Consider the following 27,369-nt stretch of genomic DNA (forward strand, 5'->3'; position numbering starts at 1 on the left):
GTTGGTTGGGAGAAGGGAGAGGAAGACGTTAATTCTCCCGTTCCTGATCCCTTTCTTCCTCTAGCCTTTTTTCTACAGTACTTGGTATGGTTGTGTTGTCCTGGATCCTTTTTTACCATGTTGTCTTCTGGCTCTCCTGAGTGGGGTTGTTAAGGAATTTAGATAATATACATTAATTCCCAGTATAATTTGGGATGGGTACCAATTAGTCTAACCCTTTGGTGTTATAGACGAGGAAGTAGCAGCTCTCTTTACTTTCAATAAGATCAATCAGTGTTACTTAATGAATGAGTATTTAAACTTAGAAAAAGTTGAAGAAATGTTATCTTTCAAAATCAAAAATAATTTTCTTTTTTTCCTCTTTTTTCTTTCATTCTTTTTTTTTTTTTTTTAGTTCTTTGCAACGTAATCAGATCCACCAAATAAAAGAAGGTACTTTTCAAGGCCTGATATCTCTGAGGATTCTGTAAGTTTCTTTCTGATTATTAGAAACAAATACAGTTTTTGTCCAGTTATAAATTAATATATCATTACAATTCCCATGATAGATATACTTAAAGATACAATTTATTATCTGTAAATATTGTTCAAATTTTACCACATGGTACTTTATCGATAATCCACTTTCAGTATTTTTTTTACCTTAGCTTTTTATTTAGTATTTTTTACCTTAGCTGATTTATGATATTGTATGTTGGTAAGTGAAAAAGCATAATGTGTATAACCTGAGAGATGGAGCTTGTTTGTTTTCTTGTCATACTGATGAGGTTTGCCAATCCATTAGGGCAGAGGTAGGCAAACTCTAGCCTGTGGGCCAGGTCCAGCCTGCCTCCAATTTTTGTAAATTAGGTTTTCCTGGAACACAGCCATGCCCTTTTGTGTAAGTATTGTCTAAAGCTGCTTTCACCATACTGTGGCGGAGTTGAGTAGCTGGGAGTAGAGACCATATGACCTAGAGGTGAAAATATTTACTATCTGGCCCTCTACAGAAAAAATGTGCTGACCCTTGTGCTGGGGTATGTATTGTCACAAATATAGCTAATATGCAGCAGAAGCACTCACTGGAAAAAATGTATTTGTATTTGAGTATGTATTTGTGCCAAATACTCTCTTAAGCACTTGGGGATAGAGAGGTGGCTAAGACAGGCCTTGTCCCCGCCTTCACAAAACTTGAGTGCAGAAAACACAATATGCTAAAATAGTGACCATTTTTAAAATACAGAGAAAATTAGAAAATTGAAGGTGAAGTGAAATTACATATATTGAATCCTGTCTTCCAGTAGATCCCCAGTAAGAAACTGAAAATGCTTTCTACTAGGGAATATGTTATTGGAAGTTGGGATCTTTCCTTCTTTCTACTAGGGAATATGTTATTGGAGGTTGGGGTCTTTCCTAGTGTCTGACAGTCTTACTGGGTGGGGGTCTGGGCAGTAGCGAGGAAGGGGACTGGCTCCTAGCTGCCATCACTTCTAGAGCACTGGTAAGTGACAAGAATGAAAAGTTGGCCTTTTCATGATTTGGAACCAAGTTTGTCCGTGATTCTGTGATCTGGGAGATGTGTAATGGAATGAATTTATCCAGCCTTTAAATTTCCATGAACGCTCAGTTTAAGTGTGGTTGTGTGGTTGCAGATTATTTCTGTTCTTATTAATTCTGCAAGATCAGAATTTCTCAGGGTGTGTTTCTGAATATGGTACAGCTTTGGTGTTGATAGGATTTTTATTTCCTGCTTGGGAAAGAATGATATCTGAAGCCCTTCTGGAATGCTCTTGTTTACATATTGATTATTTTGTCTTCCCTCGGGGCCTTATCACTGACCTTTGAGAAGGCAAATAGTATGAAACCCGTTTTTATTTTCAGCTTTGTCAGGAGCTGAGTTTTTCCTCGCCTACTTAATAGTACCAAAGGTTATATCGTATCATTTATGTTTTTGAACTGGTACCAGAATGATAAGGTGGAGAAAATTCACAACTGTTTTGAAACAGATGCCAACTAGAATTACTGCCCCATGGAACCCATTCCAAGAAATAGATTTTTGTGAAGGGGAGGGATTCAACATAAACATCAAGTTGTTGGGCAAGATGAGTAAGATTTGTTATCTTATCAGAGATAACTGTGACTACCTCGGATTCCACAGTGTGGTCAAAGTAACTGCAATTTGAGTTTATTTGAAAAGATTAACATGCTCCTCTTGTAATTGCAGAGATCTGAGTAGAAACCTGATCCATGAAATTCACAACAGAGCTTTTGCCAAGCTTGGGTCAATAACTAACCTGTAAGTTGATGATTTTATGCAGTAATATCATGAAAGAAATGAATAGTCTACAGAAACTTGTGTTTTAGCATTGTACTTTGGAATTATTTTTCTGTTCAGTTGCTCCCTTGTGTAAATGCTAAGTTGCATTCATATCGTTAATGCCTTCTTAGATGGCAAGATGAATACCAGATTTATTGTTTTAGCACACCCGAACTTCCCCGTAGAGCTCTAATATTTATAGTATTTATACATGTACGGATGTTTTGTGTAACTTGCATCCTAGGAGTTAACTTGAAGTCTCATTCACATTTCAGAGATATAAGTTTCAATGAATTAACTTCATTTCCTACGGAAGGCCTGAATGGGCTAAATCAACTGAAACTTGTTGGCAACTTCAAGCTAAAAGAGGCCTTAGCAGCAAAAGATTTTGTTAATCTCAGGTGTGTTTTTGCTTATTTTTCTTTTTTGTTGAAGTTATGGTGGCCCCCTAAATTATAGAGTATGCTAGTTTTTTGCTGTGGTTCCCAGATTCTCTGGGAAGCTATAATTTAAGAGTATTTTCTACCTCAGTCCTCACAGATTTGGTAAAAAATAGAACATGAGCATTATTCCATAGTTTCTGAGAATATGAATTGGAGCCCTTGAGACTGTCAGAGAGAGAACATAGCCGTTCATCAGACTAGCTTTTTATATAGCAGATTTGTCATTAAAAATGTGGCAGGAACCACGTAAGTGTGAACCTACAGAAAATTGACACAATGCTCTAATACTTCATAAAGACATTTGATACAGTAGAGACAGGGCTTGGGGATAGTACTGTGGGAGAAGAGAATAAATATGCTTACTATACTTATGTGAACAAAGTACATTCATTTAGCGGTATACAGTTGCAAAGCATCTGGGACATTGATTTTTAAGTGGAACTACCAGTATCATATGATAAATTAGGCATGGTTAATTCATGTATAAAAGGGGTCTGATAAGATTTCACTTTAAATTGCAGTTATTAGTGCTAGATTTTAAATATGGTTTGTTTTAAATTCAGTTTTTAAAAGTATATCTTATATGAAAAGAGAAAGTCATGGTGTCATCTGATAGGAGAGTTCTTTTCACAGATGAGGAAACTGAGGCTAATGACCAGCTTTTAAAGCATGTGACAGTCAGGTCTTTTGACTCCTAGGGCTCTTAAAGATGGAAATACTTTTTACAAAACAAAAGCATGTCTGTGGAGTTGTTATTCAATGTAGATTTTACCATTTTTTCCAGGTCTTTATCAGTACCATATGCTTATCAGTGCTGTGCATTTTGGGGTTGTGACTCGTATGCACATTCAAACACGGAAGATACTAGCCTCCAGGACCACAGTGTGGCAAAGGATAAAGGTGAGCGCATGTACTTCTAAAAATAGAACACTCTTGATGGCATTAATTCAAGTCTCTGCTATTGTGATCATTTGTGAAGGATAAATATGAAATATGTGAGAAAATGGCATTTACTGTGTTACTGGCATCTTTGTTAGGAAGCCTCATGCAAGCTGAACTTACATCCTGTACAAGAGAGAAGATTGCAGAAAAGTGTGGTTCTTTTCAATTGCATAAAGCTTGAATTAAACACAGTTTATGTTATATATTCAGGTCCCACTGATGTAGCAGGTATCACAAGCAGTGCGGAAAATGAAGAACATAGTCAAATAATTATCCACTGTACACCCTCCACAGGTATGCCCAACACATTTTGCTGCAGGTTCTTGCTTTAAATGAACATTAGGCAAATATATCTGAAATGTGTGGGGGAAAGATATGATTTTTTGTAATAGGAGTGGGACTAGATGATGTCATAAGGCCTTCTGCCTTAAAGTGTGGTCTGTGTACCAGGAGCTTAGGCATCTCTTACAGAATCTCAGTCCCAGACTCATTACTTGGAGTCTTGGTGTTAACAAGCTTCCCAGACGGTTATGTGCATTCAAAATTGAGAGGCAAAACTGAGCACTTCTTTAACTCTAGGACTAGTTCTAGAAGTTACTGATCTGTAAGGATTTTCAGTGTTATCCTTTTTTTTTCTTAAATGCAACTTTGCTTTTCCTTTTCTTTCTACTTCATTTCATCAAACTTTAGTAGACTTGGGAAAGTTACCTAAATGAGACCACATATTTAGTTGTGACGTAATGTTGGATTAGGCCTCATCTACGAGGGAAGATGGATTTGCAATTTTACTGTAAAAGGAAAAACAAATAATTGGCTAACTTGTATGCTATGAAGTAGGTTTTTTTTTTAAGATTTTATTTACTTATTAGAGAGAGAGAGAGCGAGAAAGCACAAACAGGGGGAGTGGGAGAGGAGAAGCAGACTCCCCATTGAAGAGGGAGTCTGATGTGGGGCTTGATCTCAGGACCCTGGGATCATGACCTGAGCCAAAAGGCAGCCGCTTAACTGCCTGAGCCACCCAGGTGCCCCCCCGCCTTTTTTAAAGATTTTTTATTTATTCATTTGAGAGAGAGAGAGCACAGCAGGGGAAAGGGCCAGAGGGAGAAGGAGAAGCAGACTCTCTACTAAGCAGGGGGCCCATTGTGGGGCTCGATCCCAGGACCCTGGGATCATGACCTGAGCTGAAGGCAGAAGCTTAACCGACTGAGCCACCCACGTGCCCCAAATCGTGAGCTTTTTAAGGGGCTGTGTTTGTATTCTTTTAATACTTAGTACAGTGCCTATGTAGCGAATGAGTTTAAAGTGACCAGATGAGAGAATGGAATTGGCAAGAATTTCAGTTTAGGCAATGTATTTTGTCTAGTTTCTGAATAAATTGTTGGAAGTTAAGAGGGTGCAGCTTGCTCACTGGCCTTACTGGGGTCCTTATGCTGGAGGATGTACATAAGGAACTGACAACCCAATGAGAAAGGAACAGCTTTATTAAAGGGGACACTAGACCTGACCAGGCAGGGATTCTGTGTCCTCCACACTGAATTTAAACCTTAGTCGGCCAGGAGGAACGTTGGTCTGAACTCATCTCTCCAGGCTGCAGTAGAGACACACTGCAGGCCTGCCTCCCCACTCAGTTGTAGCAACACACAGACACCCATGTGCTCATCCAGAAGCAGGAGGTAGCGGAGAGTGGGGTCCTTCTGTTAGAACTGGAGGAGGCAGCAGGTTTTCAAAGACAGACTGGGTGGAGCCTGCTTCCCAGGCTTTTGAGGGAAAGTACCTCCACCTTCCAAAATGGTGAACTGTTCTCTCAGGTCAGATGAGCTACTACTCCCTCTTCCTTGAAAGGAGGATGAGTTCAGATACAGAGATAAAGGTGAAAGCTTCCTCTTAACACTCCCGGGGGGGGGGCAGATAAAAATAGTTAATTAATTAATTAAGAATGTTTTTTAAAGTTTCTTGTGATATTTGGGATATCACAAGACATAAATGTTACAGAGATGGATTGTTAGGTCTGTGAATGTCTCAGTGATTTAAAATGCTTTATGAGATATATCAAACTTCATGACAGTTCAGAAGGATAAATCAGAACATGTGTTTTAGGCAACTGTAATACATAGTTTTCTTGTGCTCTGTAAACATTTCATTTTTCTTTACTAATTTTAAAATAAAATAGTTGTCAATGACATAACTAGCCTGTCAAAGCTGGTTACTAGAACATACAATTTAGTTACTAAATTAGTTGTTGTGATCCTAGTGTAAGTTTCACAGGGTTTTATTGGATATAGGTTTGTATGTATTTAACATCCATGTGGTTTTGCTCTCGCTTCACTGTCTTATTGAATAACCTTTGTCAGGTCAATCAAACACTTTGACATCTCAATTTCTCTGAATGAAAAGTGGGTATAATTATACCTGTGTTAACCTGCTTCATTAGGTTGCCCTTGAAAGCTATAAGAAATGTGGGGAAAACTAGATGTATACATACATACATGTACATATATAATTTTTAAAAGCTGAATTAGGACTAGGAAGGAGGAAGGAAAGGACCTCATATTTATTGAAGTCCAACTATGTACTTAGTAACCTGCTTAGGTACCTCTTGTATATAATTTTACTTAAGCTACACCATGCTACGAAATAGGCATTATTATCCACAGGCGAGAAAATGAAATTTATACAGGTTTAAGCTGCTTTCTCAAGGAAGAACAACAAGTTATGAACCCTAAATTAAAACCCTAGTTTATGGGATTCCAAGCCTTCAGTATATCAGGTACTTTTCATATATAAGATACTGTACTATATATATATATGCATATCACTGTATGGCTTTACCAAATATTTAATAAAAGAAATTAAAGTCAGTTATTTTTAAAATAGCCTAGTCCAATGACTAAAATAGCTAAGAAATAGTAGTCTTTTCAATTTGGTTCAATTCAATTTTGGTAGCAGATTTAATTATCCTAGATTAACCATCTTTAGTTTTTCTCTGAATCCATAGCATACGGGAATACGGTGTTTTCTAAATTGTCTTTTATTTCTCTCTCTTGTTTTAGGTGCTTTTAAGCCCTGCGAATATTTACTGGGAAGTTGGATGATCCGTCTTACTGTGTGGTTCATTTTCTTGGTTGCGTTGTTTTTTAACCTGCTTGTCATTTTAACAACATTTGCGTCTTGTTCATCACTGCCGTCCTCCAAATTGTTCATAGGCCTGATTTCTGTATCCAACTTATTCATGGGAGCGTATACCGGCATCTTAACTTTTCTGGATGCTGTGTCCTGGGGCAGATTTGCTGAATTTGGCATTTGGTGGGAGATCGGCAGTGGGTGCAGAATAGCTGGGTTTCTTGCTATCTTCTCCTCAGAAAGTGCCATATTTTTATTAATGTTGGCAGCTGTCGAAAGAAGCTTATCTGCAAAAGATATAATGAAAAATGGGAAAAGCAATCCTCTCAAACAGTTCCGGATTGCTGCCCTTTTGGCTTTTCTGGGAGCGGCTGTGGCAGGCTGTTTTCCACTTTTCCATAGAGGGGAATATTCTGCATCACCCCTATGCTTGCCATTCCCCACAGGAGAAACACCATCATTAGGATTTACTGTAACCTTAGTGCTATTAAACTCATTAGCATTTTTGTTAATGGCCATTATCTATACAAAACTTTACTGCAACTTGGAAAAAGAGGACCTTTCAGAGAACTCACACTCTAGCATGATTAAGCACGTTGCATGGCTCATCTTCACCAATTGCATCTTTTTCTGCCCCGTTGCATTTTTCTCATTTGCGCCACTGATCACTGCAATCTCCATCAGCCCTGAAATAATGAAGTCCGTTACTCTGATATTTTTCCCGTTGCCCGCTTGCCTGAATCCGGTCCTATACGTTTTCTTCAACCCAAAGTTTAAAGAAGACTGGAAGTTACTGAAGCAACACATGACCAGGAAAAGTGGGTCGGTTTCGGTTTCCATTAGTAGCCAAGCCGGCTGTGTGGAACAGGATTTCTACTATGACTGTGGCATGTACTCACATTTGCAGGGCAACCTGACTGTGTGTGACTGCTGTGAATCTTTTCTTTTGACAAAGCCAGTGTCATGCAAACACTTAATAAAATCACATAGCTGTCCTGCATTGGCAGTGGGTTCTTGCCAAAGACCAGACAGCTATTGGTCCGACTGTGGCACACAGTCGGCCCACTCTGATTATGCAGATGAAGAAGATTCCTTTGTCTCCGACAGTTCTGAGCAGGTGCAGGCCTGCGGACGAGCCTGCTTCTATCAGAGTCGAGGATTCCCTTTGGTGCGCTATGCTTACAATCTACCGAGAGTTAAAGATTGAATTGATGTGTTTGTAACTGTTTCCCCCATCAACCAAAATCACAGTGTTTATAGACTGAACCCTAGTCTGCTCTTTCGTCTGGGAAGCACTTCTGTGATCACTGCCTGATGTGTCACTTAGAAGGAGGAGAAGGTGGCAGTTTATTTCTTAAACCAGACATTTTCAGAGAACAAGTGCCTAAACTGTCAATCGATGAAAAATGCAATGTCCAAGCAATGTGTGGTCTATTTGGGACAAATTTATAACTTGAAAAAGAATTTATGTATATCATAGCAATATAACGTTAGGTTTTCCTGATCCCTAAGAAGCAAATTTATACCTGTTTCTGAATTAAGCACAAGATGAAGAACAGCTGTTAATATTTTTTTAAGAATATTTTAAAATGTGATTTTATGTAACGAAGAAAAAGTCTTGCTAATTTTACCTAATGTTGCATCATTAATCTCAGGACAACTTACTGCAGGGCCAAAAAAGGGATTGTCTCCCAGGTAGAACTGTGAGGGTAGAAGAGTAGGCATCATCACCCTGTTGCATTTTCGGGTCCCATCTCTGACATAATAGAATCATAAATTTTGTTTAAGTGACTTACAAATCTAAAACCTGAAGATGTTTTTAAAACAATATTAACAACTGTTAGATTTTAAAAGAATAGCTGAACATTTGTTTTCAGACATTACGCATCTCTTTGGTGCGCTCGCAGTGATTTTTTTTTTTTTCCCTCAATGTCTTGTGACCACACTAGGAAAAAGTAAAGGACTAATTGTTGTGCGGGTTTGGTAGGTTTGGATAAACTACTAACTAATATGGGATTTTAATAGCATCTGAGGGATTTGATGGCTCTGTGGAATGTTCTCATTCGTAGACAGTTCTTAATATCATTGGCTGTACCAACATTTTCCAGTTTTGTTGGTATGTTACCTACGTATAGTTTGAATTATACAGAAGATAAACAGTGGTAAATTATTGTGTCAAGATGGAAGAAATTGGGAGTCATTATTGATACAGAGCACTTATAATGGTTTCTTAGTGAGCCGGATTCTCCTAAACCTGTGATGTTAATATGGTAGCTTCCATACATTTCCCCCTTACTGTGATTTAAACACAAAAGAGCCTATGCAACAGTTCAGATACTGTGTTCTTGTGAGACAAAACAAATGTGTCATTAAAGAGAAAGAAGAAGAAAAAGGAATAAGGCTTAGGCCTAGGTCTTTAACAATTAAAAATTTTACTTGATTCTTATCTATGGACTTTTGACATGTCACTATGTGGAGTCTTAAAGTTATAAATGTTTAGTATGTTTTTTGAACAATATGCTAAATCAATAGCAGACCCACTGCCATATTAGTTATTCAGGATATACTAAAAAACACTAAGCTAGATTGCAGTTTAATAATTAAACTGTATATACTGTGCATATAATGAATTTTTATCTTATGTAAATTATTTTTAGAACACAAGTTGGGAAATGTGGCTTCTGTTCATTTTGTTTAATTAAAGCTACCTCCTAAACTATAGTGGCTGCCAGTAGCAGAATGTTAAATTGTGGTTTATATACTTTTTTTGCATTGTAAATAGTCTTGGTTGTACATTGTCAGTGTAATAAAAACAGAATCTTTGTATATCAAAATCATGTAGTTTGTATAAAATGCGGGAGGGATTTATTTACAGTGTGTTGTAATTTTGTAAGGCCAACTATTCACAAGTTTTTAAAGTTGCTATCATGTTTGTATATTTACACATCTGATAAATATTAAATCATAACTTGGTAAAAAAAACGTAGCTAAAAGTTTTTTTTTCTCCAAAATTCAAGTCACTGAAAACTTTGCGTTTATTTAAAATATAGAATAGCAGATATCTAAAATATGTGGTAAATTGTGCGATATGTCTAGTGGGAAGTACACTATTGTATGCAGTGTTTTGAATTCTTAAAGTTCTAGAAATCTAGCAATCTATTTTGCCTTAATTTGTAACTAGGTACATTAATAAATTTGCTTAATGTTAAAGTAAGCAAATTAAACTATTTTTTAAGTGAAGAGTATTAGAATAAACGTTCGAATAACACTTTGCTGGTATTTAGAAGTAAGATTTTATTCTATCTTAAGTCTGAACCATACTCACGGAAAACAAATTGTGAAATTTAAGAGAATACCATGAATTAGATCTTTATTTAAAAGCAAATGATTGGTGGGGGCGCCTGGCTGGCTCAGTAGGTGGTGCGTGTGACTCTTGATCTCAGGGTGGTGAGTTTGAGCCCTACATTGGGTAGAGAGATTACTTAGGAATAAAATCTTTAAAAAAGAAAAGGCAAATGATTGGGGCTCCTGGCTGGCTTAGTAGGTGGAGCATGTGACTCTTAATCTCAGGGTTGTAAGTTCGAGCCCCACGTTTAATGTAAAGATTGCTTAAATAAATAAAAGCAAATGATTTAAAATCCTGCGTGATACCAAATGTCGTCAAATTGCCCAGATGATTAAATATAAATATTCACAGTCATGAAGCCCTCATTTTACAGATGAGAAAATAGAGGGCTTGATGAAATTTAAGTGAATACCTGAGTCACACATAACAAATTAGAAACCAAACAAGCACCCAGTTCCTCTTAATCTGAGACATAGTTTTTTGGGTTTTGTTCATTTGTTTTAAACTTAAGTGTATGTCTGGAATTCCCATAACAAAAAGTAGAATAGTATAATTACTCCTTGCATCCCTTCAGCCTTCAGCCCAGGTACCTACATCACCCAAATGTGGCAATTATCAACAGCACATGGTAAATCTCCTTTTATCTCCACCCCATTCACCCATTCACTAACTCCCTCTAATCCATCTGCCCCTTGGATTAGTATTATTTATTTAAGACTTATTTATTTATTTCAAAGAGAGTTTTAAGCAGACTCCGTGCTAAGGATAAAGCACAAAGCAGGCCCAATCCCACGACTTTGACACCATCATCTGAGCCAAAACTAAGAGCTGACACAGGACCAATTGCGCCACCCAGGGACACCTGCCCCTTGGATTATTTTGAAGTGAATCTCAGACGTTTCATCTGTAAATATTCCAATATGTCCAGGGGTAAATTTTTTAAAGTTGCCTAATATATTGCTACAAGGCTAACTGGTAATGATGTTATTTTGGTAACAAAGTCAGGGATTTTTAAACAAAAGTTAATCTTACAACAAGGTTACAATGCCAGCAAAAAATAAAATTTATCTCAAATGTATACCATGAAAGTGAAAATAAATGAGTAGTAAGAAGTTACTAAGTTAATACCCAAAAACTTAAGGGGAGAGACCTTCTTTTGAGCTTATTTATACCTTTATATATATTTCTACTGAACTTGAGGGGTGCCTGAGTGGCTCAGTCGTTAAGCATCTGCCTTCAGCCCAGGTCATGATCTCAGGGTCCTGGGATCTAGCCCCATGGTCTGGCTCCCTGCTCAGTGGGGAGTCTGCTTCTCCCTCTCTTTCTTCCCCTCCCCACCCCTGCTCCTACTCTCTCTCTCTCTCAAAAAAAAAATCTTAAAAAAATTCTACCAAACTTGATTATGGCTTCTCAGTCTCAGCAGTGACAAGACACTAAGAAAGGAGACCACGGGACTCAATTATGTTCACGTAGCAGCACGTGTGTCATGCATCTCTTTGCTTCATTATTTCCAGTGTTGCTACAGCATAATGCAGTAGTTGGTCATTATTATCAGGATTCTGAGGCATCAAGGAAAGGACATAATTTGTTTCATTAAACATTTTGAGGAGGCAGAGAAGTGTATGACATTTTAGCTTCCTATACCAAAAGGTTAAAGTAGGAAAGCTTTGGAGTTTAAATGACAAAATTTATCATTTACTGTTTTCTTTGTCAGGTCCTGTGCCAGAAACTTTATTACTAATGAGATAATATGACTGGGAGGTAGGTTATTTCCCTATGTTACAAAGGAGTAAGTTAGGATTTACAAAAGCCAAACAGCTTGTTTAAGGAAACCAAGTGAGGAAGAAAAAAAATTACTGATTCAAATCCAGGTTCCTTTTTTACTAAGACTTGTGCTTTTTCCTACTTTGCTTCAGGTATGTCAGATGATGTCTGTTGGGAATAGCTCAAGTTTACCTCCTATGAAGCCCTAAAGTGGCCCTAGGCCTTTTGATGCTGTTACTGATTCTAGGGAGGTTATCATAAGTGGTTTCAACCAGATATGCCAAAATTGAATAATTGGGGTAGAGAATATAAACCACTAAGCCAGTTTTATTTCTTGATTAATTTTATTACTCTGGTCCAATTTTCTTCCATTTTCATTTTGTTTTTACTGAAAATTTTAACAAAATTAACAAAAACTAGCATTGCCTTAAAACAGTTTTAACCATGTCATATTTTATTAATTATAGCTACTGCCTTCTGAATTACCCTTTGTTGCTATTATTTCTACCATATCTAATTCTCCTGTGTCAACTTTTGCAGATCTAAATTTCACCAAGGATTTTCTATCACTCTGGTCAATAACAAATTTTGTGTGCTATTTTGGCCTTTGTCAGTTTTCACTCTGATACTTCTACTAGTAATATGCATTATGAGGGGGACAAAGCCCTATTTATTTACAACTGTACACAGTTTTGTCAGCAGGAATAAAAACATCCAGCTTTATTGTCTATCACCTTTTCCTTGCTACCTTCATCCCTATTCCCAATCCCTGAAAGGTCAGTGCTCTTTCCGAGGTCCCACAAAAAATTTTTGTTATGAATAAAATGCATATCACAGAATATTTTAATGGTATTATGCTACACCACAAAAGAATGAGGAACGTGTGGCGGTAGGGCTTTTACTCCTGTAACTGTAGTGCTTAGCACAGGCCCTAGTAAACTAGAGGCTCAAAAAGACCTCAAAATGTACACGCATAGACAAACTAGTTACCTTAAGATGCCAGGCAAACAAGGTGCTACCAAACAACGGAAGCTTGTCCTAAAAGTGCATCCTTGGATACACTTGGAAACTTGGACAAAGTTCGCTCTCCTCTCCCCAATAAAATATAGCTGTGTGCTGAGAGAACTCACGACTGATCCTTATAACCCTGACCCGTAAGGATACGGGGGTATTTTTGGCTTCCGCCTCTTGCTCAGTGACAGCGCATTTCTAGCACAAGACCTGCTGCGCCACAGCAGACAAGGGACACGTGCCCTCCGAGCTGTCAGCCGCGAGCGGGAGCTCGCCGGCGAGCGGAGATGCGGAGTTAAGCTCTCCCGCAGCAGCGGCCGGCCGGGCTGGGAGGGGGGAGGGCCGGCAGAGAGAGGCCCGGGCGCAGCAAGCCGCGGCAGGCCCGGACAAAGCCCTCGCGGCCTCCACGCGTCGCCATGGCAGCGCGGGGTCTGTGCCCGACCGGATAGGCCGGCCCGGCGCGCGCGGGGCCTGCTGGGAGCGCACGACCCCGCCGCCGTTCCGCCGGTTTGAACTTGGCGGGCCCGATGTGGGCGGACGGGCTGTGGGGGGCTGATTCGCCACCTTCCGACGCTCGGTCCTCCGCCGGCTGCAGGTCCAGGTCTCGGCCCTCCTCTGACTCCTTCTCCGTCCTCATGGCGGGCGCCCCGAGGCAGGGGCTGGAGCCGGTGACGGTGTGCTCGCCGCCGCCGCCGCTGAGCTGCAGCAATTCCACCATGTCGCTGTTGTCTCCCCTCGGCCACCAGAGCTTCCCGTTTGACTACGACGATGGTGACGGGGAGGATGAGGAAGACGTGGATGAAGGTGCTCATGATTCACAGGCTAAGGTGGCGAGCCTGAGAGGAGTGGAGTTACAGGGGTGCACCAGGTAAACCCGAGGCCGCCGGCCGATACAGCCCCCCTCGAGGTTCCTCAGACCCTTCTAAGTACGTTCTTCTGGTGGCCCAACCCCCTCCTGGCCTCGCCTCAGAGGCTCTGCAGGCACCTCCCTCCTGAGGTGCTGCTCCTTTTTGCACATAAAGAGCTGTGGGCCAGTGCTCACGCATTTCTTCAGATTTTCTAAGATTCTTAATCTTTTTTTCCTGAGAATATGATTGCCACAGTCTCACTCCCCAGAAAAACGTACGTAGTCTCAAAAACACAAAATTTTGCTACCGTTTCGGGAGTTTTGTGAATATTCAAAAGTCAGATTGTGGACACCAGAACTCTTGTTCAAACCCTTAACACCAAAATTGTGTACTGCACCTTAGTAGTACCTGTAGTTGTTTTGAAAAAACCTGATTGCTGGTGAAGTAGGTTGTAGTAAGCAGTATGTATACATTTTGGGTCATAAATGAGGAGCTGAAGCCCAGCTTAGCAATGTCAACCTCAGCATCCACAGACAAGGTGGAATCTGGTCTGCGTCCTCAATTAACGGTAGAATAGAAATCATTGAATCAGAGAATGTTAGAACCAAAGATATTATTAAAATCATCTGAATTTTTTTATTTCTACAGTTACTCAGCAAACATCTAGTTTGTGCCATATACTAGTTTAGATACTGGGGACCATAAACAAGATAGACATGGCCTGTACTCATGAAATTAAAGCCAAAATTAAGCTACTCATTTTACAGGTAACAAAACTGGCTCAGGATACAAATAAAAAGTCTGATTCGGAGGCATATACCTAGTTATTAGCAGAGCTGGCCTTAGTATCGAGGTATACAGATCATGTTCTCTCTTCCCTGTGCTACATGGCTGTTATTGGGTATATAAGAACAAAGGGCCTATCCCTGTAGGAATAACTTTCTGAGACAGACTTAGTAATGTAGGCCCCATCTGGAATAGACTCATATGTCATCTTCAGGAAGATTTACAAGTTTCTGATTGTCGGGCTGTGTACAGCACAGTACAGGAGATCTCAGAAACACAAACCAGAGAACCTGTGCTTTATGTATAAGCAGCAACATAGCCCCCTTTAGTGTAAAGCATTCATACCCAGAGTGAATGAATGGAATATGGAACCATATGAAATGACTCATACACAGTTACAGCAGTAAGTCTCTTAAGAATGAAAAGTAAAAGTAAGTACATTGATGGGAATGGAGATCAGTAAGAGTAACCAAGCAAGCCACTTGTCCATACTGGTTGTAGCAACTGCAGGCCTCTGATGAACCTGATAGTAGAACTTGATGATAGAGTTTCAGGAGTCCATTTTCATATGGGTCTTTGTAAGCATTCTTCAGGATTGAGTTGGTCCCAAAGATTTTTAAAATAATTTTAAGGCTTTGGAAAATACCTTTGAGTCTAATCAACAGGACTGAGCAATGTAGATACAGTTTAGCAACCTATAGAATGATGGCTGTCAAAACCACAGCTCAGCTACTGAGACCTTGCATTAGCTTCCAAGAGCCAAAGCCCTAACCAAATAGAGCTCAGGAGAAGAGCCAGACATGTTTTTTGCCTCACTTTAGCCAAAGCCCAAATGAGCTGGTAGCATCCCAGGGTTAAGGCTGCCTTCCTTATCATGACCTTAGCACAGGTCATTCCCTATAAATCAAAGGGATAGGATATGGCCTGGAAAGAATGTAGGAGTTGACAGGCCTTGTGTGTGGCAAGTGTCAGATGCATATTAGGTGTTCAGTAAATGTGTGCTGAATGAATGCTTAATTCCCACTCCTAGAGAACAGATAGATACAGCGGTTATCTTCAAATGCTTCAGAAAACTTAGCATTTCCTTTCAGGAGAGATAAATGTTTACAGAATTTCATCAGTCATCCTTCATACCTCTAACCTTTAGTTGGTGTCCTGGACAGTTTGGGGGTGATGAGGGGAGGAGAGCAGGTAGTCTGACCTGTATATAGTCCCAGTCCCAGGCAGTGAGCATTCTCTCCATGGACCAGGGAGTAAACCCATAGCTGTGTGGGATTTTATGCCTTTGTCCATTATTCATCAGACACAGAGATAGACTCAGGTATCAGGTGTGCATGGTGATATGAGCTCCAGTTATTTTAGGTGTACATAGAGCCATGCTTAGAGGATGCATGGGCCTTCAAATGTGTTGGACAGGACTGAGATGAAGCTCATAGTTTACTTCAGACAAGATGATGCCAAGTATTTTCCTGGAGTCTTATGATATGCCTTGAGCCTTCTGTTTATCCAGCTCTATCCTGCTTTTTATATCACTCTATCCATTAGGAAAACCATGCCTTAATACATATCTTAGTCATAAAAAGCTGCTTATCGAGCCTCTCGATTATGGGTAACGCTGTAGTGTATATGCTATACATTTTGTAGTGTATACGCTATCATTTGTTAAAAATGTTAAGGCAAGGAATTTAATATTTAAAATGTCATTTTTTTAAAAGATTTTATTTATTAGAGCATGAGCGGGGGGTGGGGCAGAGGGAGGGAGAAATAGACTCCCTGCTGAGCAGGGATCCTGATGCAGGGCTTGATCCCAGGACCCCGAGATAATGACCTGAGCCGAAGGCAGACACTTAACCGACTGAGCCACCCAGGTGCCCCTAAAATGTCATTTAAAAAAATAAAATAAAATAAAAAAATACCGTGCTCTTCCAACAAACATTTCTTTTCTTCTTTCTTTCTTTTCTTTCTTTCTTTCTTTCTTTCTTTCTTTCTTTCTTTCTTTCTTTCTTTCAGATTTTACTTATTTATTTGACAGAGAGAGAGAGTGAGCACACAAGCAGGGGGAGCAGCAGAGGGAGAGAAGCAGGCTCTCCGCTGAGCAGGGAGCCTGATGCAGGACCCTGGGATCATGACCCGAGCTGAAGGCAGACGCTTAACCGACTGAGCCACCCAGGCGGCCCTCAACAAACATTTCTTAGGAGGTTACTATATTCTAGGCCCCACGCTAGACTCTTGAAATAAAAAATGAGTTAACACATGCTTTCTGTTTGTAAGGAATTCATAGCCTATGGCAGAGATGGACAAGTGACAGAAAGCCCAAGGTACTTAGTCCAGATTTTTTGCAGAGTTTTACTGTGAGGCAATAAAGATTAATGCCTGAGCTGACTCTTAAAGGGAGAATAGGAATTAGCCATACTCCTCCTACTAAATGACGTGTGTCAAATGCTTACTGAGTGCACAGAATCTGTGCGCTTTAGCATAGATTGTCTCGTTCAGTAGTGCCTGTGAAGTAGCCTCTGCCGCTATTTCTATTTTACAGGTAAGAATGGAGGCTTGAATAGGTTAAGAAATGTACTTAGCCAGGAGGAAGCAGGTAGAGATTCACCCCAAATGTTTTATTCCCAAATCTAAGCTCTTGCATGGCTACCTGTGGAGATGGAGGCATTTCAGTTTTAGACAAAACTGCAGAGCACAAGGGCGTGGCACATTCATCAGTCTGCTTAAGTTCAACAAAACTGAAATAGTCCAGATCAGCCATTGGCATAAGAAGAGAAGCAGTAGCTGGGAAGACGGGCAGCAGCTAATTCATGGGTGTCAGGCTGTGGAGTTTGGATTTTATCTTTTGGGCAAAGGAGCCACAGAAGAACTTTGAGGTAGGGAGTGACATGATGGAAGGATGCATTTGAAGGGTAAATGTGGCAACAGTTGTGGAAAATGGTTTGAAACAGGGAGAAAGGCCAGTTATGTCCAGACAGTGGTTGTAAGGTTGGAGAAGAGGAGAATGGCTTGAGAAAATGGAAAGAAGTAGAAAAGACATGACTAGGTAATTATGTGTGTGTGGGTGGTCGGGGGAGGAAATCTAGACAGAGGGCACTGGAGGAGTCACAGGTCTGGGTTGCTGGCATGACTAGTTGGGTGGGTATTGGTACTCTTCACTGGCATAGGATTATAAAGGAGGAGTAAAATTTTTCTTGGTGGAGAGGGTAGTGGATAGAGGGTAGAAGATGATTAGACTTGGTTGTTGCTGATTGATAGTTAAGTGGAGCTGTCTATCAGATGGTTGGAAAGAAGTCTGGAGCTCAGGAGAAAGATCTAGCCTGGAATGACTGATCATCAGCACCTAGTGATAGTTCAGACTGTGGGAGCAGATAAAGTCTGGAGAAGAAAAGATACATATGAGAAATAAACAACACATCAGCAGTGTCTCTTTCGCACCAGAATGCAGATTGCAGGAGGGCATGGATGAATGAAGAAAGCAGCAGAAAAAAATGAGTAAGCTGAAGCTATGAGGTAGAAAAGGTTGTGCAGAGTGGTGGGAGAGGCATTTGGTGGCCTGAAGCAGGAATGTTAAAGAGACAGAGGAGCTGAGTCTATAAACAACTAGTCTTTATTTATTTATTTTTTTAGAAATATGTTGAAATTTATTTCTGGAAATCTTTTACTCTTTATTTTATATTGAGAATTATAAAAATTTCTGTCCATTTACAAAAGTAGTGCATATGTGTGCGTTGCAGAAAATTTGGAAAATAAGAAAGTTTAAAATACAGAATTACTTATATTCTGCCACCCAGATACCACCCAAAGATAAACAGTTAACACCTAGTCTTTAGAGCTGCCTTGGGTCCTGAACAACCTTTCTTTCCTTGGGTCCTAATGGTTCTGCTTTTGCTCAGTTATCTGAGGCTTGTGTATCTGGCTGAGGCCCAGTATTTCCCCACCCTGCTTCTCTTGAGCTTGAGTAGTTACTTTTCCATGTACCTAGACGAGTCGGACTGACAGAGGTGCATATGGGAGATGCGGTAACCAAAATGGAAAATCGTAGACACCCTGTCTGAAGAATTGATAAAAGGGAGTAGAACTAAAACATTAAAGAACACAAGAGCCATGTATATTTTTTGTAACTATTTCAAGACAATTTCAAACTTACAGAAGTTGAGAATTTCTGGGGCACCTGGCTGGCGCAGTCAGTAGAGCATGGAATTCTTAATCTCGGGGTTGTAAATTCAAGCCCCATGTTGGATGTAGAGATTACTTAAAAATAAAATCTTGGGGCGCCTTGGTGGCTCAGTCATTAAGCGTCTGCCTTCGGCTCAGGTCATGATCCCAGTGTCCTGGGATCGAGCCCCGCATCGGGCTCCCTGCTCTGCGGGAAGCCTGCTTCTCCCTCTCCCACTCCCCCTGCTTGTGTTCCCTCTCTCGCTGTGTCTCTTTCTGTCAAATAAATAAATAAAATCTTAAAAAAAAAAAAAATCTTAAGAAAAAAAAGAATTTCTGTTCACCTTTCACCTAGAATCCGTAATTGTTAACACATTTGCTTTATCATTCTCTCTGCATATATATACATGTTCTTTTTTTCCCCTGAACTATTTAAGGGATGAAAAGGGAAAAGTCTGCTCCAGGATATGATTAGGATCATGTCTTGTAATTAGTTGTCCAGACAAGAGATTTTTAGGAAAAAATTGTCATTGAGGCAAATATACTGGGTGTGAGTTATCCCAATGGGTTTTTAAATAGTGTGATTTTAGGAGATGAAGGAATTCCAAGGCAGTTTGATAGATAAACTAATTCAAATATTGGACTTTTTGTTCATGATTTTTCAAGTGTATATTTATATATAATTAATTCATATATATGCATTTATAAAAATCACAGTATTGTAAATATATTATTAAATTCTGCTTTCGCTGTATAGTTAAGTGATTTTGAATGTGAAGCCAAAGAGTTTTGAGTACAAGTGCTATGTGTTCCCTCTTTGGAATAGTGTGGCTGAATCAGAAGATAACCAAGAAGAACAGAAACAGGTGCACCTACCAGAAAGCCGCCTGACACCATGGGAAGTGTGGTTTGTTGGCAAAGAAAAAGTAGAACGTGACCGTTTGCAACAGAAAGCTCTGGAGGTAAAACTAGACAGTATCCTTTTTGCTTAATCTATGAGTTAACAAATTAGAGCTGCTGTCAAAATTAAAATGTTTATGTTGATATCCCTCAAAACAAAATTTTTCCATTTGTTTGTATCAGTTTGCTATATCCATTTTAATAACTCTTATTGTAAAAATAATACATGTTCACTGTAAGAACATTTGGAAAATACAGCTAAGCATAATTAAGAACATTAAAATTTCTAATTTCACCACCTGAAGGTAACCATGGTTAATATTATTGCATATAGACTTCCAGATTTTCTTGAGAGTCTATTTAAAAAAAAAATCTAGAAATGTTTAAATAAAGACACATACAATGGAGCTTCACTGTATATACATTTAACTAAAGTAAATGGAACTGTATTTACTTGGTAAAATTTTTAAGAAAGAGAAACCAAAATTGAAATAGAGACCAGAATCTACCCCCATATTACTCAGAGCACGTGCCCTAGAGTGAGTGCATGTGGGGAGATGGCAATTTGCTGGGCTTTCAGGGTTTTTCAGTTCTCTGTGCTGCCCTGCCTTGCTTATGGACATCTCTGTGTTTGTGATTGTCTCTAAACTCTCACTCTCCAAACTCAAAAAGTAGTATGAGATACATTTTCACATGAATCCTTCATTTTTTTAACTCTTGCTATTTGCTGTTGAGAAACTAGCAACTAAAGAGATTTGGATGATTTGGCATCCCCTAGTATCCAGACTCACTATCTGAACTCTCCCTATCTGATCACAGAAACCAAGTAGATTTGAATGGGGAGGGGTATGTCTTGTTTCTAAAGAAACAGGATCAAACTCTTTTGTAACCTTTTTTCTGCCTGTTACACTGTTAATATGGTTCTATATCATTATAAATATTTTTACAACATCATTTCTAAATGGCTGGCTAAGATTATTAAAATATATTTTAAATGTATTAGACATAGGGTGCCTGGGTGGCTTGGTCGGTTAAGTGTCCTACTTTTGATTTTGCCTCAGGTCAGAATCTCAGGGTTGTGAGATCAAGTCCTATGTCATGCTGTGTGCTGGGAGTGGAGTCTGCTTGAGACTCTCTCTCCCTCTCTGTCTGCCCCTCCCCCCATGTGCACATGTGCATGCGTGCTCTCTCTCTCAAATAAATAAAATCTTTAAAATAAGTATTAGATATATATTAGAATATAGTTAATTGGTTCACTGTTATCATATATTTAAGTTTAATCTATTAGTAACTATGTTGTCATAAAAATCCTTGGATCTAAAGCATTGCCCTCCATGATCTTCCTTGGAATAGATTTCCCGTATCAGTTTTGAAACTAATTATTTCTGCGATGGATTTTGAACCAGATACGCAGTCACATATTCAGGAAGCTTGGCATGATTCAAATGACTGTAGAAACCAGTGCATTCTATTTCCCTATTGCATGATATTTGTATTCTAAAAAATAAATTTATTCCTGGAAAAGTACACAGTACTACTTGTTTCCTCTTACAAGGGCAGAGGGCTTGAGAAAGACCTTAAGATTTGATGCCAGGCGGGCTTGTTTAAACTTTTTTGCTTCAATTTCCTGTCTGTACAATAAGAATAAAAATAATAACTATGTCACACGACTTTTGTGAGGTTTAAATGAGACAAAATGTGGTGACTGGTAGTGTTTTATTAGTGTTATTACTGATAACATTGCTATTCATAGCCTTCTTAAAGGTTTTTCATTTATTTTCAGAATGAGTGTGTATTATTGAGACCCCAGACTCTTATCTCAGCCTCAAGTTTTAACATTACTAATTCCATTATTTAGTGCAGTGGCTTTCAAAATATTTTGTTCATGGTGAGAAATCTACTTTGCTTCATGTCACACACAAATCCATACATGTACGTATCTGAAATGATCTCTTAATTTTGTGCAAAACCTGGTATGCTATTCTCTTTTTCTTTTTGTTTTTTTTGTTTTGTTTTGTTTTTAAAGGCCACTCATAACCCACTAAATTGGTTTTGGACTCACAGTTTGGAAAACACTGATCTAGCGAGCCATTGGTAAAGTGGAGTTCAGTTTATGGTATTTAGCTTTAGCTCTAACCTCACTAGAATTCACTTGTTACGTTAAGGAAAGGAGGACCACTTCAAGTCATTTTTTGAGTCAGCATACAATAAAAGAAGTTAATTAAATTGCAAAAAAATTTGTAAGGGAGCCTGGGCTTTGGAGTCACACAGAACAAGGCTGAAATTTTAGCCTTGCCATTCTGTGACCTTGGGAAAGTTACCCAACATCTCTGAGCCCCCAGTCTCTTTATAAACCAGATGTTAGAGAGGCAATCCTAAAGTGGCTAAAAGCAGAAATTCTTAGGCTGTACTTCCTGGATTCAAAACTTGGATCTTGGGCATATCCTTAACCTCGCTGTGCCTCAATTTCTTTATCAGTCAAAGGGGAGAGAATAATATTCACCTCATAGTGTTGTTAATGAGGGCTAAGTGAACATAAGGTTACAGCCTAGTATATAGGAAACATTCAATGAAAGTTCATTGTTGTTACATGTTAAAGCAGATGGAAATAATAACTACTAAAGATATATTTTGAGAACAGATGAAAATAATGAATATAAAGTCCCTACCACAATGATTAAGCATATAGCAGAGTATAATTAGTTGAAAGATGAAAATCTCTTCATGTATTTAGTACTTTGAAATTTCTTATGGCTACATCATTACTTAACTCTAAAGCAATTAAAATATTTTAGCATAAATCTTAGCATATCAGTCATGCCAGGGATATCATAACATACAGGCCAACTACTCACTTTATAAGTTTATTTTGTGCTGTTGTGGTATTCACATTTTTTTCATGCCTTTTCCTTGTTTTATTTTCTAAGTGATGCTTTTCTTATTCTTCTGTCCTAATTTACTGCATTCTCTAATTTGTTTGTAAATCATATCATTAAAAGCATAGATTATTAACCATAAAGAACGATTCATCTCAGATTCCTTTTGAGGGCCAGAAAGTAACTTTGCCAACATTTCATTTCATGGCAAAGCTGGGACTGGGTCCTGGTTCTTTCAACTTCCAATGTAATAAATGTTTTTTTCCGTAATATCAAGATGTGTTGTAGAAATAAATGGGTCAGACTTAGTATTTAATTTTGAACTTACCCCTGTGGTCTTATTTTCTTCCTTGAAAACTTAAAGGAAAATGTAAAGGATAATTGGGTCCTTAAAAAGATCATCTCTTCTCATAAATTTTATTTCAGCAACAGACATTTAGACATTTGTTTCAGACATCTGAAACAAATGTCTAAACTAAATGTAAGATTTAGTTTAAAAAGTATTTTAAAAAATTTATTTATTTTTCAATTTTCAGGTTCTTTATTTTTTTTCTTTCTTTTTTTTATTATTATGTTATGTTAATCAGCATACATTACATCATTAGTTTTTGATGTAGTGTTCCATGATTCATTGTTTGTGTATAACACCCAGTGCTCCATGCAGTACGTGTCCTCTTTAATACCCATCACCAGGCTAACCCATCCCCCGCCCCTCTCCCCCCTAGAACTCTCAGTTTGTTTCTCAGAGTCCATAGTCCCTCATGGTTCGTCTCCCCCTCCGATTTCCCCCCCTTCATTCTTTATTTTTATTTTTTGACAGAGAGAGAGAGAGAGACAGTGAGAGAGGGAACACTAGCAAGGGAGAGTGGAAGAGGGAGAAGCAGGCTTCCCGCCAAGCAGGGAGCCCGATGCGGGGCTCGATCCCAGGACCCTGAGATCATGACCTGAGCTGAAGGCAGATGCTTAACAACTGAGCCACCCAGGCGCTCCTATTTTAGAAAATGTAAAAAAAAAATTTTTTTAATTATTTTAATTCATCAAAATTACCTGCTTACAAAATTTTTTACATCTGTAACTAATGTTGAATGACAAATATAGTAAATGTTGAACATTAGTATTATAAAAACTAGCATATTGGTTTTGTAGATCATATACATTTTATATTTAAATTTCTTTTTTTTTTTAAGATTTTATTTATTCATTTGGCAGAGAGAGAGATAGCGAGAACAGGAACACAAGCAGGGGAGTGGGAGAGAGAGAAACAGGCCTCCCGCGGAGCAGGGAGCCCAGTGCGGGGCTCGATCCCAGGACCCTGGGATCATGACCTGAGCCGAAGGCAGACGCTTAACGACTGAGCCACCTATATTTAAATTTCTATTATTTAAAAAAATTCTCTGGCAGACTGCTATAAATTCTCTATAACCTTTGGTTAATTCTAATTTTTAACATTTACTTCAACATTTTAATACAATCTGTTGTAAATTATAAAAAATGATGTAGGTTGTGAATAATCCAGGTGCTTTTTTCTTTTTTTCTCCCATCCTGCCTATGGCCATTTCAGCCCTTAACAAAGAAATAGGGCAGGGTTTAGAGTTGGTGAAACTCAATACTGTCACTTTTCCTGATTGTTACCCTCAGTGGTAAAAAGTTCTTTGAAAGTCAGCACAAGTTATTGAAATAAAAATGTGTGTTTAGGATCCTCTTTGGATTTTGGTTTTCCATAATCAAGTATTCACTGTTTGGGAAAATAGCAATAATCCTGTGGAAACTCAGTGGTCTCCCAGAAGACATTCTAGGGGCCTTGTGGGAGAGGACACTGGCTGTGTCCGGAAGAGGCGTACCCTGGTGGTAAACAGGTGGAGGCATTCAGGCTGGGAATTCTGAGAGGGGCTGCCTTGTGTGTGTATTTGGGGGTGGGGGTTGTGTCTCAGAAAGGGATGTATTCTGGGGTAACAAATTACTTGACCAGACATCCTGAGAGTAGAGCACAGTTTGGGTCAGTTTTGCATTTTCTAGGTACTTTTGACTCTTCATCTTTAATTCTTATATGAACTAAAATTTGTGAACACAGTCACCTTTTTTTTCCCCTGATTTTTTAATTTAATTATGTGACGAATCTTAAAAGGGTACATAAATAAAATCAATCATATTATTAGTTGTATGTTTAAATAATTACTTCCCTTGAAAATAAAATAAGACTGTTTTAGAAAATTTTAGATATATGGTTGTCAGATTTGTATCTAGCCTATCATACACACACTTCTCCTCAGACCTTCTTCCCCTCACAACTCCTGCACTGTGGAAACCTCCTAGTCAGCTCCCTCAGAGATGTTCTCCTTCCTTCAAATATAGTCTTCAGCCTTTAAGGGTTCAGAACCATCGCCTTTGCCATGTATTCCTGCTTCATAGTGTTCAATTTACTCTACCTGCCTCAAAAGACCTTTTTCCCATCTAGTTAGTACTACACTCTAATTTTCTAGTTGTCCCCCTCCACTCCCTCATCTAGTCAAGCAGTCTCCTCACTGTCTGTCTCTGGTACTCATTTCTGACTGCCCTGGTCCACACTGTTTCTCATCTCATCTTCCCTTCCCTTCCCTTTTTGGAACTGTTATACACAGCTCCTCACAATGCAGTGCTTTAATTCTTTTGTGTATGTAGAATCACATTAGATTGGAGATGTCTGGAATTTCATCTGTATCTAGTTCTTGCTATCTTTGCAATAGACACTGCATCAAAAAAGCATTAAGTGAATAATCAAGGCATAACCTCTGCAGAGGTCATGAAAAATCCCTTTAAAAACCAGATGGATATTTTACTTTGTGAGGGGCTGAGGGGTGTATAGTGTTTAAAAGTTGGAAGACTTTCTGAATGAGTGAGGGCAGCTGTTTTCTGTGCAGCAGAATTTTAGGATGAGAGGTCATGGAAGACATGAGAGGTCATCCTGTGACCAGTTGTTCTAAAGTCCAAAAGATATGTTCTTGGTGTCAAGTTTTATCTTCATTTCATTTAACACACTGGAATTATCTGAGAGTTGAAAAATTGGCTTTCCCACTAGTACCCCCACTCAGGTAGGTAGGTCTTCAGGAAAGGGAGGGATGGGGAGGAGGAGTGAGGTCCAATAAAAGATATATAAAAGTGTCTGATTATTAGTATCTAAGGAGAGAGAAGAAAAATAACTAGTAATTATGGCAGTAGAGTCCTAGGAGTCTAGTTTGAACAGCATTCTCAACTAATGCAGTAATTTAACTGATGAGTGACAGAGTGGTGGCATTCAGTTCGAAGTTTTATTTGGCCATACCTTCTACATTCTTTCTCTTGAGGAAATGCCCAAACGTGTAGATTCGAGTGACAGCAAGGCAGTTAAATAATCTGGGATATGAATGTGGTTTTGGTACACTGCAGCAGCTATAAAATCAGTGAAGAAAAATCTGGATTCTTTTTTTTTCCTTTAAGAAAATTGAATCGTTTCTTTGCATTTCTTCTTTGGTAACTCTAAATCAAAATTTTAATTTAGGGATTATTTAACTCCTATCCTTTATCTGCATTAAGAATCTATAACTAAAAAAAGTTGCAATTTTCTTGAGCTTCTGCCAATAGTGTACAGTGATGCCAAATTTATGTGTGGGAAAGTTGATTTCAATGAGGGTAATTTAGCTGAGGTTTAGTCTAAGAACCTAGTGTTTTGCTGCCAAGCAATTATTTGCATTTCTAAAAAATGACTTATAGTTTTTACCAATGCTTTCTTTTCATCATAGACTAGTTACTTAAGTAAGTAAGTTATTGTCACAAATGGTGTATTTTCTATAAAGGAAATATATTCTTGTTTAATTTGGTTAATGTCAGCCTTGTTTTTAATATGTGATTTGAGTACTTCTATTAAATGCTGCCTTTGTTTGAATAAAAATCCGTAGGAATTAAATCAACAGCTAGAAAAAAGAAAAGAAATGGAAGAACGTGAAAAAAGAAAGGTAATTGCTGAAGAAAAGCACAAGGAATGGGTTCAGAAAAAGAATGAACAGGTAAGGAGGAAAAAAAATCTGCACCTACATACTGACAGCTCTTTTGCAAAGTCTTCTTTTCATCTACTCCTCGTAACCTAGGTTTTTGTTATTTTCTCTGAGATTCATTCTTTGACCTGATTTTTTTTTCCCCTGCCTTCATGGACATTTATCAAGTCTCAGTCTTCTACCCTTTGTTCTCTGCTTCTCTCCCTTTTCCCTCACGTGGCTTCCTTGTATCTTGCTGCAGGTAGTCATGGAGTCTGTATCTCGGCCTGACTTCCTGGGGTCTTGGACTTCCATCTCTTAGGTTGGCAGGCACCTCTGAGCCTGCAAATCTATAACAACCCATTTTTGCCCATTCTCCTTTGATTTCTGTTATTGGTACTACTGTCATCTCAGTCACCTAGGCATAATCAGAGTTATTCTGTTGTTTGTGACTTCCCCTGACATCACCTTTCCTCTGTTGTCACCACTCTCCTGTTTGCAGTCTCTTCCTGTCTGGTCTCATTACATCTTTCAACTTATTTACTGTTTATTTCCCCATACTGGATGTAAGCTCCATAAGAGCAGAGAGTTTTGTCTCTTTTATTCAGTTCTCCAGCAGCTGGATCAGTGCCTGACACATAGTAGATGCCCAAAAATATTTGTTGAGTGAATGAATCCATCCTCTGTGGCTTTGCCAGACTGATTTTGCTGAAAAAGTCCAATGTCATTCCCCAATTCAAAATATATTTTTTATGATTCCCTACTGTCCTCTAAATAATGTTTTAACAATTCTAGCCTGGCTGGTTAAAGATCTGCTAGTCTGCTCTCTGAGCCATGTCTTCTTCCACCTGTGGTTCTCTTCATCTTACGCTGTTGCTTCTTTTTTTTTTTTTTTTTTT

General features: G+C 38.8%; 2 protein-coding genes across 5 annotated transcripts in view; both read left to right on the forward strand.

The window, feature by feature from the left end:
* The window catches only part of LGR4 (leucine rich repeat containing G protein-coupled receptor 4), a 99,186-nt gene extending 89,551 nt beyond the window's left edge, over window positions 1–9,635 (forward strand). Inside the window, exons 13-18 of one of the 2 annotated variants that reach the window (XM_006727283.3) lie at window positions 395–466; window positions 2,204–2,275; window positions 2,572–2,697; window positions 3,524–3,639; window positions 3,892–3,975; window positions 6,732–9,635. In XM_006727283.3, the coding sequence (XP_006727346.1) occupies window positions 395–466; window positions 2,204–2,275; window positions 2,572–2,697; window positions 3,524–3,639; window positions 3,892–3,975; window positions 6,732–8,008 (1,747 nt within the window). In that variant the 3' untranslated portion in view covers window positions 8,009–9,635. The remainder of the gene's footprint in view (window positions 1–394; window positions 467–2,203; window positions 2,276–2,571; window positions 2,698–3,523; window positions 3,640–3,891; window positions 3,976–6,731) is intronic. The other variant, XM_081798437.1, reaches the window with a different exon arrangement.
* Window positions 9,636–13,396: 3,761 nt separating this feature from the next.
* The window catches only part of CCDC34 (coiled-coil domain containing 34), a 29,228-nt gene continuing 15,255 nt past the window's right edge, over window positions 13,397–27,369 (forward strand). For 2 of the 3 annotated variants that reach the window (XM_031026606.2, XM_006727284.3), the window contains exons 1-3: window positions 13,398–13,790; window positions 19,535–19,670; window positions 26,396–26,503. In XM_031026606.2, coding sequence (XP_030882466.1) covers window positions 13,450–13,790; window positions 19,535–19,670; window positions 26,396–26,503 — 585 coding nt within the window. In that variant the 5' untranslated portion in view covers window positions 13,398–13,449. Of the gene's footprint in view, window positions 13,791–19,534; window positions 19,671–26,395; window positions 26,504–27,369 lie in introns of all 3 variants that reach the window. The other variant, XM_081798440.1, reaches the window with a different exon arrangement.

Source organism: Leptonychotes weddellii, chromosome 11 (assembly GCF_054177405.1).
Source record: "Leptonychotes weddellii isolate Sample4059 chromosome 11, ASM5417740v2, whole genome shotgun sequence".
In the NCBI taxonomy this organism is placed as follows: Eukaryota; Metazoa; Chordata; class Mammalia; order Carnivora; family Phocidae; genus Leptonychotes; species Leptonychotes weddellii.